Below are 14,547 nucleotides of genomic sequence, written 5' to 3' on the forward strand. Positions count from 1 at the left end.
TTTTCGAGCATCTTTTCATTAAGTTTTTCATTTTCTTAAAACATGAAATTTAATCTGAGGACTTCTGTTTCTATATACAAATTGTTTTTATTTTTTCAGGGGAGAAATAAAACGAGTAACGTCTTCACCAAAAACACATTGCAGCACCCATTAACAGTGAAAACATGAATGTATTATTGAAAAAACAAGATCCGATCAGCGACTGAAGCTCTCACGTGTCGAGTCTGCGTTTCTTCATGTGCTGCCCGTTTCTGTGTGGACTGTATTCACCTGATTTAAGAAAGAAAAGTGAGTGAGGAACCTTCTTACTGAGTAATGGAGACTGTTACACCTCACCTGGTCTTCCCTGATGATGCTGGGGTCTGTACAGAGCCTGGTTGTGTGCCATGTTGTCCACCAAAGATCCGGAAGGTCTGCCTGGAGCTCTCTGAGGCGTCTTACTGCGAGTCTGCATCTGGTGATTACTGGGAGTGCTGGGCGTGAGACCTTTGGGAGACGAGCCGCACGCTGGAATGTTCTGCTCATCAATCCCATCCAGAGTGAAATCCCAGAGCTCGGGATCGTCTTCAGAGAGGAACAAAAACAAAAGGCGTAAGAAGCACAAGTCGCCATGCGGTCCTCCTGTGGGGATTTATTCTGCTTCACAGAACCTGCTAAACATGGGTCCTTGCTGCTGGGATGGTTTTCAGTAGAGATGCTCTCGCTGGACCTCAACTCTCCGCTGTGACCTGCAGAACAGAAACAACGGAGTGAAAAAGCTCCCTATGAGACATCTGAATAACAGAACAGCTTCATTTAAATGCATTTCTGACATAAGTTAACTTTATGGATAAGCCAAGTCATTGAGCTGCACAACCATCTTCTCAGTTTGTGTTTTAAATAAAAATCTTAAAGACCTACTCAGATAAAAATGTTGTGTTTAACGACTTCTTGTGGCATTTTTCTCATAATTATGCTTAAATTAGCATTTCTGAGTATTTCTTTAACCCTTCTGCTATCCTATGACCCCACCCTTACATTGACGTGTTATTCCTAGCATGACAAAGGTGGAAAAAGGTGGAAAGATTTCATGTAGTCCATGGACACCAGTGAAGATCACAAATCATTGAAGAAAAAAGGTTCAGAGCACTGTCTAGTGGGTCTAGATGACCCAACTCCCAATGGTAAAGTGCCTAGGATAGCACAAGGGTTAAACAAATTGTGGTAAATCTGTAACAGATGAGGAAATGCCGTTGGAAAGAGCTTGTACAGCCACAAGCTCTGCTTCATTCTAATGCAGGGGTGGGCACTGAGGGCCGCATTCCTGCATGTTTTCCAGCATACCCTGCTCTGGCATGTTCTGATTGGCTGGACACACCTGAACCAGGTAATCAGCCATGAGTAGAGCAAGACTATCTAGAAATCATGCAGACACACCAGCCCTCGAGGCCTGGAATTGCCCACCCCTGTTCTAATGCATCCACTTGTAGACGACTAGATGTCCGAGCGGGCACCTGGCACAAATGTACGGCTTGATAGATAATGAGCATGAAAACAGGTGGATGATGGGAAAGGGGCCGGGGTTACCCCATGCCAACAGTCCATCCACAACTCAGTGAACTACTGCTGATCTGTCTCATTAAAAATGACATGTTTTTTTTTTCTAAGGCTAAAAACAGCATAATCAAAATCACTGGGAACACTTTGATATAGATCAAGAGATAATCGGAGTGGGAATTTTTCTACTGTAATTGAATGGAATAGAAATTTCAGGTTGCCTCCATACTTGTTCCTCTCCAAACCTTTACCTCCAGAGGATCGCCGTTCACCAGGTGCCGGAGACTCCTCTGTCTTGACTTGATCCAGGTTCTGCTGGAGCTTCTTGGCCTCCATCTCCTTCTTGAACTTCTGCTGAAGTTCCTGCTGTCTGAGTTTTCGTAAGTGTTTAGGGTCTGTGTGCACCTCTGACCCAAAAGATCTTCAAAGAAGGACAGTGAGAGAAGGTGATGTGAATTTGTATGGGAAGCTAGGGTCTCAAAGCAGCTTTTACTTTTTACCTGGAGCTGACATCCTCACTCTTTACGTTGGGAACAGAGCTGGCAGCACTCGGTGTGTGAAGTTCAGACTGATTCTGGTTCAATACTCTGGGTTCTAGTGGCATCCTGGAAGAACCCGCTGCACATAGTAGTTTCTCCTCTCGGCCAAGACTGCTGAACCGGGCCTTCTCGATTGACGGTTCGCCTTCAGAACGCTTAGTCTTTGCTGGGTCCAAAGGTGCTGGAGGCTTTGTACAGAAAATGAAAATCTTAGAACCATAAATGGAAGACAATAATCCAGACTAAAGGAGAATTTACTTCATATGTTGAGTCTGACCTGTCTGGGGATCTTATTAATGGCAAGAAGATATTCTTTATCGAGGATGCAGTTTCCGAGGGCATTACCAAAACATCTGAACAAAAAAAAAGCAGATATTTATGTCAAATAGTGGATTAATCTAATTGATTTATGAAGTAATAAATACTGCTGTGTGAATTATTGACTTCAGTGCTCTCTTCATGCCGTCAGTGACCGCCTCTTTCCTGGCTTTTTCCAGAGACAGAGCTTTAGATTTCAGGCCCTCACTAACTCCATATCCCACGTCCTCATGAAACGACCCATCCTAGAGGCAGGAGATTTGTTAGACAGTACTTTAAATCATTCACTGTGGGATTATAGGTGCAGATTCAAACAAATGACAACGCCAAACCTTCAGCTGCACTTTGACAAAGGCGCTGACTCCCACGTAAAACCTCCCATTGACAAGGTCTACAAAGTCTGGAAGCAAAACCTCTGACTGTTAATCTGCTTTGCGGAATTGAACTGAACGCTTTGGAGTTGAGCTTCTCGTACCGACATTCTGCTGGGAAATGGAGTGAGACCATCCATTGTACCCAAACATCTCGTTGGCCAGGCCAATGACACGGTGTCCTTCAATGTAACACACCTGGTGAAAAAAAACCAAAAACAATTAGGAATAAGTGTTTAGATAGAGAATAATTTGGGCAAAAAATGAACATATGTTTGCTATAATTGCCTTCTGGCCTCCTCCTGCCATTCTGGTACTGATGTACTCTGGTCCCAGTTTCTGTCGCAAGGCATTGTGGACAGCCTGGTACTCCTCTGCTGTGTAGGTGCACTGGGTGGGTGCAGAACAGTATAACACGCCACAGAAGAAAAGGTAAACAAACAAGTTACACGTTATTTATTACAGCCTTGAGGATTTTATTTTGCACTTAATGAATCTATATAAACACATTAAAGGAGATGGTGGTTCCACTTATCTTGCATGCATCCTTACAGTGATGGGGATGATGTGAGAATAGGAGCATCCAATTTTCTAGCTAAGTGAGTGGAGCATGCGCACATCTACTCAATCGTATCATGGCGTTGTAGTTGTACGTTTGTAAATCGACTAACCTGTCCGAACTTTGTGGGTGCAGGGAAGCCCCTTTCCTCAGCCGACATTATGGCTAGCCTGAAACACAAACTTGCATGCAGCTAGTACTTCAAATGTCATCTCAATTCACCCAATCATGCAAAAAGTGACGCAGAAAGCTAGCCAAAAAACACAAGGAGATCAAGCTAGCTTTAGCACGCTCGCTAATATTCCATTATTAGGAGATAAAATTCTACAATAAATGCTCTTAGACACAACTCACCTTATTTAAAATGTGTTTTCCGTGTTAAAAACGAACCTGAATAGTTAGCATTTACACTACGAGGATTTGAACCTCCCGCTTAGAGAACCGGAAGAGGATGAAATGATGCCATCAGGGTAAACGGAAATTCAACTATTGGCATCAGTTTAACATGTATTCTTCAAAGTGATCTTTAGTCACTTCAACTGATATAAGCACACATGGAACGCATTCAATATTACTTATGTTTAAACTACCCATGTTAGATAGTGAAAAGAATGCATTTAACTTCATCGCAACTATCTGTTTTCAGTCTTTTTTTGGGTAGATACTTGCATTAACGAGATATACCTGAAATAGCCTAAAACGTAACAACATTACAGTCTATTATTAGTATTTTTTACATATGATTTTTAAAAAGTGAAGCAAAAATTGCTCACAAACTGTTCTAATCTTAAACCATAGTAAATGTTTAACCTTTTGTACTTTTTGTGCCTTTTGTACTTATAAGGTTTGTGAAAACAAACAAACATAAAAACAAAAAAACAGCCCACCCCACCACCCCCCGATGATGATGATGATAATAATAATAATAATAGTAGTAATAATAATAGTAATAATAATAGTAATAACATACATTTTGATTCGTTTTATTTGTCTAATTTCATTTCGGAAATCTTCCTAAGATCTCCAACAGACCATCAGAAAAACAGAATGCTGATATTGAAGTCTACATTATTTACGGGAAAAACCGTCATCTCCCTTTCTATTTTTTTTCCTTGAAAAATCTTTCGGATTTTTGTTCCTATTTTTTTTATTTCGGTATCATATTTGTTTTGATTTTCTCGTTTGGCCTTTTTTCATCTTTGGAGATAAATGACTAAACTTACACAAATTGTATAAACATTTTACGATTTTATGCCCTTTTTTCTTGTTTTTTGTGGGTTTTGGTGTTTTTTCATCATTTTGCAGAATTGTTCCTGCTTTGATATTTTTTCTTTTGTCCTACATTTATACATCTTTTTTTTTAATCAGGTCATATTCTAGTTTATGTCTCAATTTGCCGTTTAAACACGTTTATTTGTTTTTCGTTCAGTTAAAATACAAACATCTTGCGCCAATTTTCGCATCTGGTCAATGAGTTTATACTAAATTATCTGATGGTTTAATATTTATGCCGTTTTGGGGGAAACTATAGTGTAATCCCGGGCAACGTGGCGCATTTTACGCATTTTTGCGCTCAGGTCATCAGTGAGACTCGCTTTCCTCGTCACACACGCTCCGTGTGATGCGATGCCTTAAAAAGTTGTGTTTGTTCCTCTTCCAAACATTTTATAATTTCCCTTTCATGCACGCAGCTGTAACCACAAAGCGCGTCCACGCGTCCAGATTATCTTTTGCATCACGTCAAAACAAAGCGGGGACGAGCCAAAGCCAGAGAACGAGGGAGGAGCGACGGAGCGAGCTGCCACTCCACCACCAGCCTCCTGAATGAGCCTGCGGCGTCCCAGGTAGGATCCTTCTTCCACCCGCGACCCGATGCCTGCAAGGCTGCTCCGACCACGTGGGATCTGTGGTGGATGAGCTAATGAGCCAACAACAGGCGCTTTCCTCTCCGCTCTTCAGGATCGTTTCATGTTACAGGGAGCAGCACCGGGATCAGGAACGGTGAGTTCGGGTTCTGTGGGCGGGCAGAGGCGCAGGACACACCGCAACTTGGCGACACACTTTCCTATCCATACAAGCCCCCCCTCCCTGGCCCTCTGCGCCAGCTTCTCCGGGTGCCTTCAGACGACGAGCGGCTTTGTTTACACTGCGCTCCATTCCGGCCGCACAGATCAATGGAGCAGCTCCACGTATACGCACGACTGCTCGCGCATTCTCCCCCGCGCGATCAACGTGGACTGTTTGAAGTCTTGTTTGCTTTTATTGACAGGTCACGTAGCTTCAACCAGAAAAAGGCGATTCCATATGTGCAGGCCAGAAAAGGAGCAATTACGAGAAATGGCATCTGACTGTAACCGACACACAGGAGGAGGAGGGGTGGGGGTACAAAAGCAGAAATACCCAGACTAACCTGGTGTGGCGTTTCCTGGTTAATCTAAACCAGCTGGATTTTTAACGTTGAATAAAAGCGGGACTGCTGAACACAAACAATAAAACCTCTTTGTTTTGTGTGACTGAAGATGCTCGCAGAGCTTTTATGTTGTCTTTGTCTGAGAAGCCAGACTGCATTTCTCCCCTCTGACCACTGGGGGGCGCTTCATCGTGTGTGCAGTTTTGTTTCAATGGGGGAGACACCCAAATACACTGACTGGGAAAACGAACTTGTCGTTACCGTGAATTCGCCCACGCACAGATACGTGTACAAACAGGCGTTTGTCCCCCGGGTGTTTGTGCGGGAAGTCCGCCCGCAAAAACGGGCTTTTGTTCAAATAACTGTGACAGTAGGAAGGAAATCTGCACTTCTGCATTGCGTGATTTGATTTTCTCCACGGATCTGACCGCAGGTTTCGCCACATTCCGCCTTTCAGTTTCTTTCATCTGCATCCCCAAGCTTTTGCAATGAAATAAAAATGCTCAACCCATTTTTCAAAATTTCCAACAAAAAATGACTTTTTTTAAAAAACCATATGTGCTCAGATGCTTGATGGACTCCGGCGGAGGCACGCCTCCAGGTCCTCCCCCAGACCCCTTTCCCTCAACTTCAGCACCTTCTCGGCTCCTCCCCCGAGCCCAGACATGGACAGCAGCAGCGAGCATCCAATCAGGAGGTAAGGGCCCAGCATTTCACAGCATGCAGCACTCTGAAGAATGCATTAAATATTCATAAGCACTCAAAAAAAATCTCACCATCTTCTGTCCCAGTGGATTTCAATAACCAGACCAGCTGAGCATCTCCAGCAAACACGCAAGCCCTCCTGATAACGATCTCCTGTTGTGATTTTTCATGCATAGCATCTGTGTTAATGTGAAGTTCCCCTTTGAAATAAATAGTTTCTCTATTTTAAGTGATCAAAAAAGCTCAAATTGTTAATTTAGGTCCAAACGTGCACTAAAAATTAAAATTAGGCTGCATCTGAGCTGCTGAAACACTCACCAATATGGAGACACTCCTAAAGGAGATGCCCTAGATTTAAAGAGAGCAGCAAACCAGGCAGACACACGGTTTCAGCTTCACAGCCCTGTCCACCCTTTCATCAACTAATAATGAAAAAGGAAAGCATCATCCTTTAACTGCTTCATGTTGGAAAACTCACATATTTAATCAGGTTGAGAAATTAAAAATTTACATTTTTGTTCCAGAGTTCAGATGTGAATTTTCATCAAACCATTTCAACAAATAATTAACGTAATCTTCTTGAAAGCCAAAACCTAACACGATTTTCCATAATTGGAACAAAATTCAAGCATCATGGGGTTTTAAGTTGGGATGCAAAGGATACAGATACAGAGAGTAACAACAGTATTGGTCCAAAGCCACAGATAAGATTCTGTTGGTAAAAAGATATAAAACTCTGTACTGCCCGACCGGGAAGTAAATAATCCGTTTCAGGCGAACTTTAGCAGTTTCTCTTCCTGTTGTGTCTCTACTCTCTTTGTCTTTTTATGTACATGTGATGCAAACAAAAAGACGTCCAATCACAAGCTTGCTCCTATCGGGTTAATTACAATTGGCAGGAGGTGAACCACAGTCAGGGATTTGTGTTGTGTGCATTAAACATATTATAACCTCTTTCTTTTCACAGGACTGCAAACAATAAAGTCTATCATTTTTAAACATTTAAGACTATTTAGGATTTGCTGAATATTTAAGACTTTTTGCTTATGATAAAAAGTACCAGTAAGAAAAAAAAGAAGACTGTCCCTGTCAAAATGCATTTTTATTCATAGTTTTTAAATGTCAAATGCATAATAAATAATATTCATCGTTAGTTAGTCAGTTTTTAATCTTTTAAATATCAATTTGTGGACCATGTATGGAGATGTGTGTCAAATCATGTTAGAGGGAAGATACACAGCCCTAGTTTTAAGGCATAAAGTATGTTGTGAAGTATAAGGGATCTGTCTAAAATTAAGATAAAAATCCCTCCTATAACTTCAGGACATTTGAATTTCCAAACGACAACGTTATAGTTCTGAGAAATACTTCCAACCCTGATATTAATCCAATCTCTGGCTAATTTTAATTTGGTTGCTTTTATTCAACCAGTAAGTTTCTACTAGAGGCGAGAAAGTGTGTGCTAAAAGTAATAAGAGGATGTACAAGAACAGTCTTTAACTTTTATCAATCTTAAAAAAAGTGACATGTAGGAATGATTCCTGGCTCAACTGTGTCTGCCATGTTTGCACGCTGCAGTGTTCCTGTCTCCTTCCTTCCTGTTGTGGAGGGACAGGAAAGCCTTCTTTTCTGTCACTGCTTCCTATCGCCATTTCAGAGGTGGTCAATAAACCAAACCACTTCCTCCTCCTCCTCCTCCTTTCAGTCAGTACAGTCACAAGCACAACTGCTTACCCTGCAGTTCCTCTGGCATCTGGGCTCTGCATAAATATTTGTTTGCTTCAATGCCCGTATTGTACTGTCGGAGGCAGAGAGGGAAGAAGAGCTCGTCCCCAGCAGGGTGAGCGCTATTGTTTTCTGCCGCTCTGAAACCGCAGGCCTTGCAGTGACACTGATCCTCCTCAAAGCTGGGCTCCGCCCATCCTGTTCATACCGGCCCGGCCATGTCTCACCATGCACCACTCTGTCCCACTTCTCTTCTCCTGTGTCACCGGCTGCTTATGCTCTCTTCCCCTCTGGCATTTTATTTCTCTTCTTTCCTCTCTGTGTACACCAGTCTGACCTTCTTGTCTTTTCTGCTCATTTTTCCTCCCTTCATGTTTACCTCATGAGGACTTTGCATCGACTCAAGTTGATGAGCTCTCCAAGCCTCAGTGAGCTTGCAAAAAGTGAGAAAGGTTCCCCAGAGGACCGAGGGGAAAAGCAGAAGAGGGCAGGAGCCAATGCCACCTGGAACAGGTAAACCTCACACTTAGGAGCCAATCAACTGTTTTTTTAGTCACTTGGATGCAAAGTTACTTTGCTTTTTTGTGTTCCAGCATCCACAACGCTGTTATAGCAGTTTTCCAAAAGAAAGGCCTGGCTGACAATGAACTCTACACCCTCAACGAAGGCGTGCGGTATGTTCAGTCGGATGAGGACCCCCCACACACACACTTTGTGAACAGCAAAGCCCCCCCTGCACTTTGTGGATGTCATTCCATGCTATAATCAGGCTCTGTGTCTGCTGCTAACTTAGTGTTTTTTTGTTACTGGTCCTGTTTGTGTGTGAAGTGTTTGTGGGCCTGAAGAGTCGTGTGCTCAGACCTGATATCTCATTATCTTTCTAAGCCATCCTCTTTATTTCCATCTGCTGTCAGTTTGCATATTTCCATAAGATAGAAAACACTCAGAGAGGCTGACAGACATTTTTTTCTTACTGTACAGACAGATCTGAAAACGGCGTGTGAACACTGGGTGTCTGGCTGATTTGTTTGCGTCCTGTTCTTCATAATGAAACAGCACAATCATGTTATCATGTCTTTACGTAAAGTGACGCAGGATACTTAAAGATTACTTTTTTTATCTACTATCTATATATTTTTTATTTAAAATGTTCCAATTTAGTCTGTAGACATTCAGTTCCTACACTATACAGCACTATACTTTAATTACACTCAAGTGTACTTGATAAAATAAACTACTTTTGTGCTGCGGGTGTTTATGTCATGGTGGTTATGAAGTGTATTTATTTTTATTCTTTGGGGGTAAAAGAGATGTCAATTTTGTTTTTCCTCAGGCATCTTCTGAAGACAGAGCTGGGGTCCTTCTTCACTGAATATCTTCAGGTAACTGCTGGTAAAACAGTTTTGATAAGAGGTTTCTACATTTTTGTGCTGAGCAGATGTGAATGAGCATTACCCCCTATAATTAATGCTAAAATCTCCACAGAACCAGCTGCTGACTAAAGGCATGGTTATCCTACGGGACAAAATCAGGTTCTATGAAGGTATGGCTGAACCCGTTCCTCCTAAAGGTGGGTTAGGAATCATCTTCTCACTTCACTTTCTGACTCTTGCAGGTCAGAAGCTGCTCGACTCGCTGGCTGAGACCTGGGACTTCTTTTTCTGCGATGTTCTCTCCATGCTGCAGGCCATCTTTCACCCCGTTCAGGTAGACGGGCAGCAGAGAAGTCCACTCATTAGGAGTTTGAGCATCACCCTGAGTTCTGCTCACTCCTGATGCTCTTTTTTAATCTGTCCTTCAGGGTAAGGATCCTTCTGTCAGACAGCTGGCCCTGCTTCATTTTAGGAACACCATAGTCCTGAGCGTGAAGCTGGAAGATGCTCTGTCTCGGCCACGGGCCCGCGTGCCCCCCTCTGTTACACAGATGCTGCTTATTCTGCAGGTTAGCGTGCAGTCAGGGGTCACCTTTTGTTCCACATCAGTTATCATCAAACATGCAAGACAATTTTTTTTCTGAAAGCAATTCACAACTGAATTAAGATAAAGTGTTAAAAATATATTAAACAAACTCATGAAGACTGTTAAGTACCCACTATAACCATCTTTTGATCTATTGTAAAAGTGTTTCCAGTGGTCTTTTAATTATGATCATTCTGTTTTTAGCCAGAATAGTTTCTAGGACATAGTTTCTGTGGGCAGGACTGTTGGTGCAGAGTAAGCCCACGCCCACTTCCCATAACTCGTTTGTTTACAATGTCCCGTGGTAGCTTATAGCCATTCACACCCCCAACATAACAGTGCAACAAAAACGGTGAGCAAAATTGGAGCTATCCAGCCGTGTAGTTTGAGCCAGATTCCAGCTCAGATGATGAAAATTAAGACGTATATGGATCTATTTGTCTGCGAGTGGATGCATCGGAATGGAGCGGAGCAGGGAGCTTGTGGCCCGCCCAGCGTATTTCCTGCGTCACAAATAAACTCTTTTTCAACCCCTTTTTTTTCCTCTGCCCCCGATTCTCAACGATTTGAATAAAGAAATACTCAGAAATATATTTTCTTTATTTATATTTTCCTTATGATGACAAAATGCTACAAGGACATGTTAAAACACCAAAAACACAGTATTCATCAGAGTGGGTCTTTAAACAGTCAAAAACTTTATTGTATCAATCAAAAACTTATCTTTAAAAAATCTTTAAAGTTAAAGCCTACATATTAATTCTTTACATAAAAATTCTCAAGAATCCAAATAAGGAAGTCAAACCTGTGGGCATAAACACGAATAAACCTTTAATTGGTTGCTGGTCTCTGGTTTTAGGGGGTTCATGACCTGCATGGTGTAAATGAGGAATACTTGAGATTGGAGTCTCTGGTTCAGAAAGTGGTCTCCCCATACCTGGGCACCCATGGTCTATATTCTGGTGATGATGATGACGAGGATCATTGCTCTGTTATGGGTGAGTCAGAGGAAGCCCGATGACTTTTTGATCTTGGAGGAAAGAGGGTTTGACAAAAGCCGTCTGCTTTTTCTCGTTTCACTGCAGACAAGCGTTTACCGTGGGGCTGGCCCAAGGATCAGCAATCTAAAAACCCTGTGGTACGATCAAAAAGCTACAACATCCCTCTGCTGCTCACTCCGGTGGCTGAGTACGACCCCGATGCCAGCTCGATTGGTAGCGGAGGAATCCGCCGCCACTCAGCCTGTGAGATCATATCATGTCTGGAGGAACCGGGACTGTCCTTCTCTGACCTGACTGCACGGTCTGAAACAGCTGGAACTTCTTCCAACAGGCTGTGTGTCGGCTCTCAATCTCAATTCAATGGTATGGCTGGTTTGAAGACGTCTGTGTTCGTCATAACAGAAGTTAAAGAGAAAAAAACGAAGAAAGAATAATCCAACTGTTTTGTTCACAGGTATTCTACAAGCGGGGGCTGCAGTGATGGACTTGCCACTGTCTTCTCCCTCCATCCTTCATTCCTCTGGAGCTCTTCACGGCACTGAGGCCACAACGACAGTGACTGATCTGAGTAAGGGGGCCTCCTCCACACCGCCCAGTGAGTGCTCCAGTCCAGAGACCATAATAGGACAAAGGCTGGAGTCGACCGACTCGGACTCGGACGGCATATTCCTCGATTTCCCACCTCACTCCTCAGAGGCTGTGGGACGTATCTGCGACAGCAGGCAGAGCACTGTGTAAATGCGTTTGCCTTAAGGGATGCACCCTCCAAAGTGTATTTCAGAAGGGAATCCTCTCACGTTAAGTCAAAAACATTGGTACAATCTTCCTTACTTTAAACAAGGTAACTATGAAAAATCTCTTCCAAGTTATTTCAATGGTGGATTCATCCTTTTTCATTTCCCAACACGATTAGCAGCTGATAAAAGTGAAACACGACTGGTACTTAGAACGCTGAAAAGGTGTTGCTCAGGATGGTCTTACATTTTCACAACAGAAAATAATTCAATCTGCCATCAACTCAAATGTACAAGCCAAAGCCTAAGTAATCCTGCTGATTTGTTAATGAACTCCAGTTGCACTGTCTTGATCAAATGAGTTTTTATTCACAGCTAACAATGTGCCATGGTGCATATGTGTGTAGTGAGCAGCATTGTTTGCACAAACTTAAAGATAAGGAATTTGTTTTTTAATTTAATAATAAGACTTTTGCATGTGGAAGCCAAATGTAAGGAGGAGGTGTTCAAAAAATGAATGAGCTAAAACAGCTGAAGAGGGAAAGTATTTCTTGGGCATATTATTCAGCTTCTTTCCATCTTTAATTGTATAATTTTAAACTAAAAACATTTCATATTCCCTGTTTTTATGCTTTTTCATGCCAGCTGTGCTCTGAATGTCTGTTACATGGCTTCTTTCCTTAAAAAATAACATTTTATTCCTGCATTGACTTGGGAGTAGGAGGAATTCGGTGATGTTTATTGTTTACATTTGACAAAAACATGAACATTTCAATGAAATGTCTGATACACTGTATTTTGCACCACCACTACCATGTGCATAAAAGTGCTTCTTTTCTCTTTTAGGACAGTGAGATATTGTACAGCAAGCATTTAACGCAGAAGAAATTTCAATAAGGGCTTTGTTATGGAATCTTTTTTAATGATGTTTTACCTCAAGTGTTTTGTACTTTGCTTTTTTGACAATCTTTGATGTTCATGGAGTTGTACTTTGTATAATTTGATATACTAGCCCTGTAAAAAATACAATTTAGCAATATTGACAGAAATTGGAGATGTCCTACTTAAAACAACTTAATAAAAACAGAATGTTATTAATGGAATGTGTGAATGCTAAAAGGACAGGAAGATCAATGGTTCCAACTGAATGTATACATTGATTTAAAAGTAAGATGAACTTAATTGTCAAAGTTCAAAATTACAACATAGTTTCCTATTTTTTTAAATAATATATTATAATTTCAATGCTTTCTTTTGGTCATAGGGTTTGATAGATTTCTTTTAACATTTTTTTTGGTAACTTTTTTATTTTAAGTTTAATGTACAAAATAAACCAAGAATCTTAAACAAAGCCTATAAACTACTTAACAAACACAATGATGTTACAACATCCCATTAACAAAGATGACGTGCATCGATACATATCTAACAATAGATGATCTACATGAAAGGGACAAAGAGACAAAAACAGAAAAGAAAAGAACAAAACGAGTCAGATCTTAACTGATTTTCCATCTTCTATTCATTTGTTTACTCATTTATCTATAGTCATATTTGGGTATTTGTCCACAGTCACATATTTATATTAAGTTATTGATTTAGTTCTTCATTAAACAACCTCAAACTTAAATTTTAGGTATTCTATTACTCTACTCCATCTCCCGTTAAAAGCATCTACCTCCATGTGAAGGGAGGCAGTCAGCATTTCTAGTAACCCTTGTGCTATCCTAGGCACTTTAACATTGGGAGTTGGGTCATCTAGACCCACTAGACAGTGCTCTGAACCTTTTTTCTTCAATGATTTGTGATCTTCACTGGTGTCCATGGATTACATGAAATCTTTCCACCTTTATCCACCTTTGTCATGGTAGGAATAACACGGCAAAGTAAGGGTGGGGTCATCTAAGATAGCACGAGGGTCTAAGATAGCATAAACTTGTTTTAGTTCATTTATTATTTTATTGCTGGTGCTTTGATATTTTTTACTGCAATTACCAATAATATACAGAGTAGATTTATTTGTTGTCTCTTGCAAATGACATTAGGCATTACACCTAGCAGATATAAAAGCATATTTGAAGGTGTTTCTTTTAAAATTATTTTTTTATTTCTTCTTTAACCATCATCCAATAATCATTATTATAGGAAGTCCCAAACTATGTGTTTGATCTATTTTTTCACATTTTTTTCCCAACAGCAGTACTGATAATTGCTTAATGAATTTAGAAATGTCCGTGTCTAAAAGTATCTTATTTTTAGTTTCCAATCAAATTCTTTGAATTGTTGACTTTTTAAAACATAGTTTTGTTACATAAAAATATGATACTTTTTAAGATTTACTTTTAGAGATTTGTTATTCATTTTTTGAAGCATATGTATGCCAAAAATTTAGAAAACATTTAATGGTATGTCAAATTGAGGATCCAACAAGGTCACTTTGCATTTTTGTACAATTCAAGAAAAATGCAAAAACAGCTGCAACAGGGATATTTAAAATAGAAAGGAAAAAAAACTCAAAATACAAAGGGTATTGGGAAAAAATAAAAATATAGACATGTGTTCACATTTTAAATAACTGATTTTAATTTATTTTAAACTGTGATTTTGTGTCAGTGTGTTTTTAATTCCTGTTTGAGAAATGTTTTGTTTTGTTTTTTGTTTTTTTACCGGAAGTTACAAAGTAAACACAG

General features: G+C 40.7%; 2 protein-coding genes across 5 annotated transcripts; one reads left to right on the forward strand and one right to left on the reverse strand.

Annotated features, from left to right (window-relative positions):
• Positions 1-62: 62 nt before the first annotated feature.
• rad52 (RAD52 homolog, DNA repair protein) lies at positions 63-4,043 on the reverse strand. Of its 3 annotated transcripts, none has more exons than XM_004069699.4 (12): positions 3,678-4,043; positions 3,436-3,505; positions 3,053-3,154; positions 2,869-2,962; positions 2,726-2,793; positions 2,520-2,638; positions 2,353-2,428; positions 2,037-2,263; positions 1,788-1,957; positions 651-728; positions 337-564; positions 63-270 (listed from the first exon to the last, which is right to left on the reverse strand). In XM_004069699.4, exons 2-12 carry the CDS (start codon positions 3,481-3,483, stop codon positions 212-214), a joined length of 1,269 nt encoding a protein of 422 aa, XP_004069747.1. In that variant the 5' UTR covers positions 3,484-3,505; positions 3,678-4,043; the 3' UTR covers positions 63-211. The 3 variants fall into 3 exon arrangements, with proteins under 3 accessions (XP_004069747.1, XP_011474559.1, XP_023811159.1); XM_011476257.3 differs by having other exon boundaries at positions 3,436-3,493; positions 3,678-4,042; XM_023955391.1 differs by lacking the exon at positions 3,678-4,043 and having other exon boundaries at positions 3,436-3,664.
• A 598-nt stretch (positions 4,044-4,641) lies between these two features.
• On the forward strand, positions 4,642-12,955 carry LOC101171242 (proline-rich protein 5). Of its 2 annotated transcripts, none has more exons than XM_011476254.3 (11): positions 4,642-5,324; positions 6,300-6,430; positions 8,551-8,676; positions 8,757-8,837; positions 9,497-9,545; positions 9,649-9,706; positions 9,779-9,870; positions 9,965-10,105; positions 10,982-11,120; positions 11,208-11,486; positions 11,578-12,955. In XM_011476254.3, exons 1-11 carry the CDS (start codon positions 5,292-5,294, stop codon positions 11,859-11,861), a joined length of 1,413 nt encoding a protein of 470 aa, XP_011474556.1. In that variant the 5' UTR covers positions 4,642-5,291; the 3' UTR covers positions 11,862-12,955. The 2 variants fall into 2 exon arrangements, with proteins under 2 accessions (XP_011474556.1, XP_011474557.1); XM_011476255.1 differs by having other exon boundaries at positions 5,283-5,324; positions 6,525-8,676.
• Positions 12,956-14,547: the final 1,592 nt, after the last annotated feature.

Source organism: Oryzias latipes, chromosome 6 (genome assembly GCF_002234675.1).
Source record: "Oryzias latipes chromosome 6, ASM223467v1".
NCBI lineage: Eukaryota > Metazoa > Chordata > Actinopteri > Beloniformes > Adrianichthyidae > Oryzias > Oryzias latipes.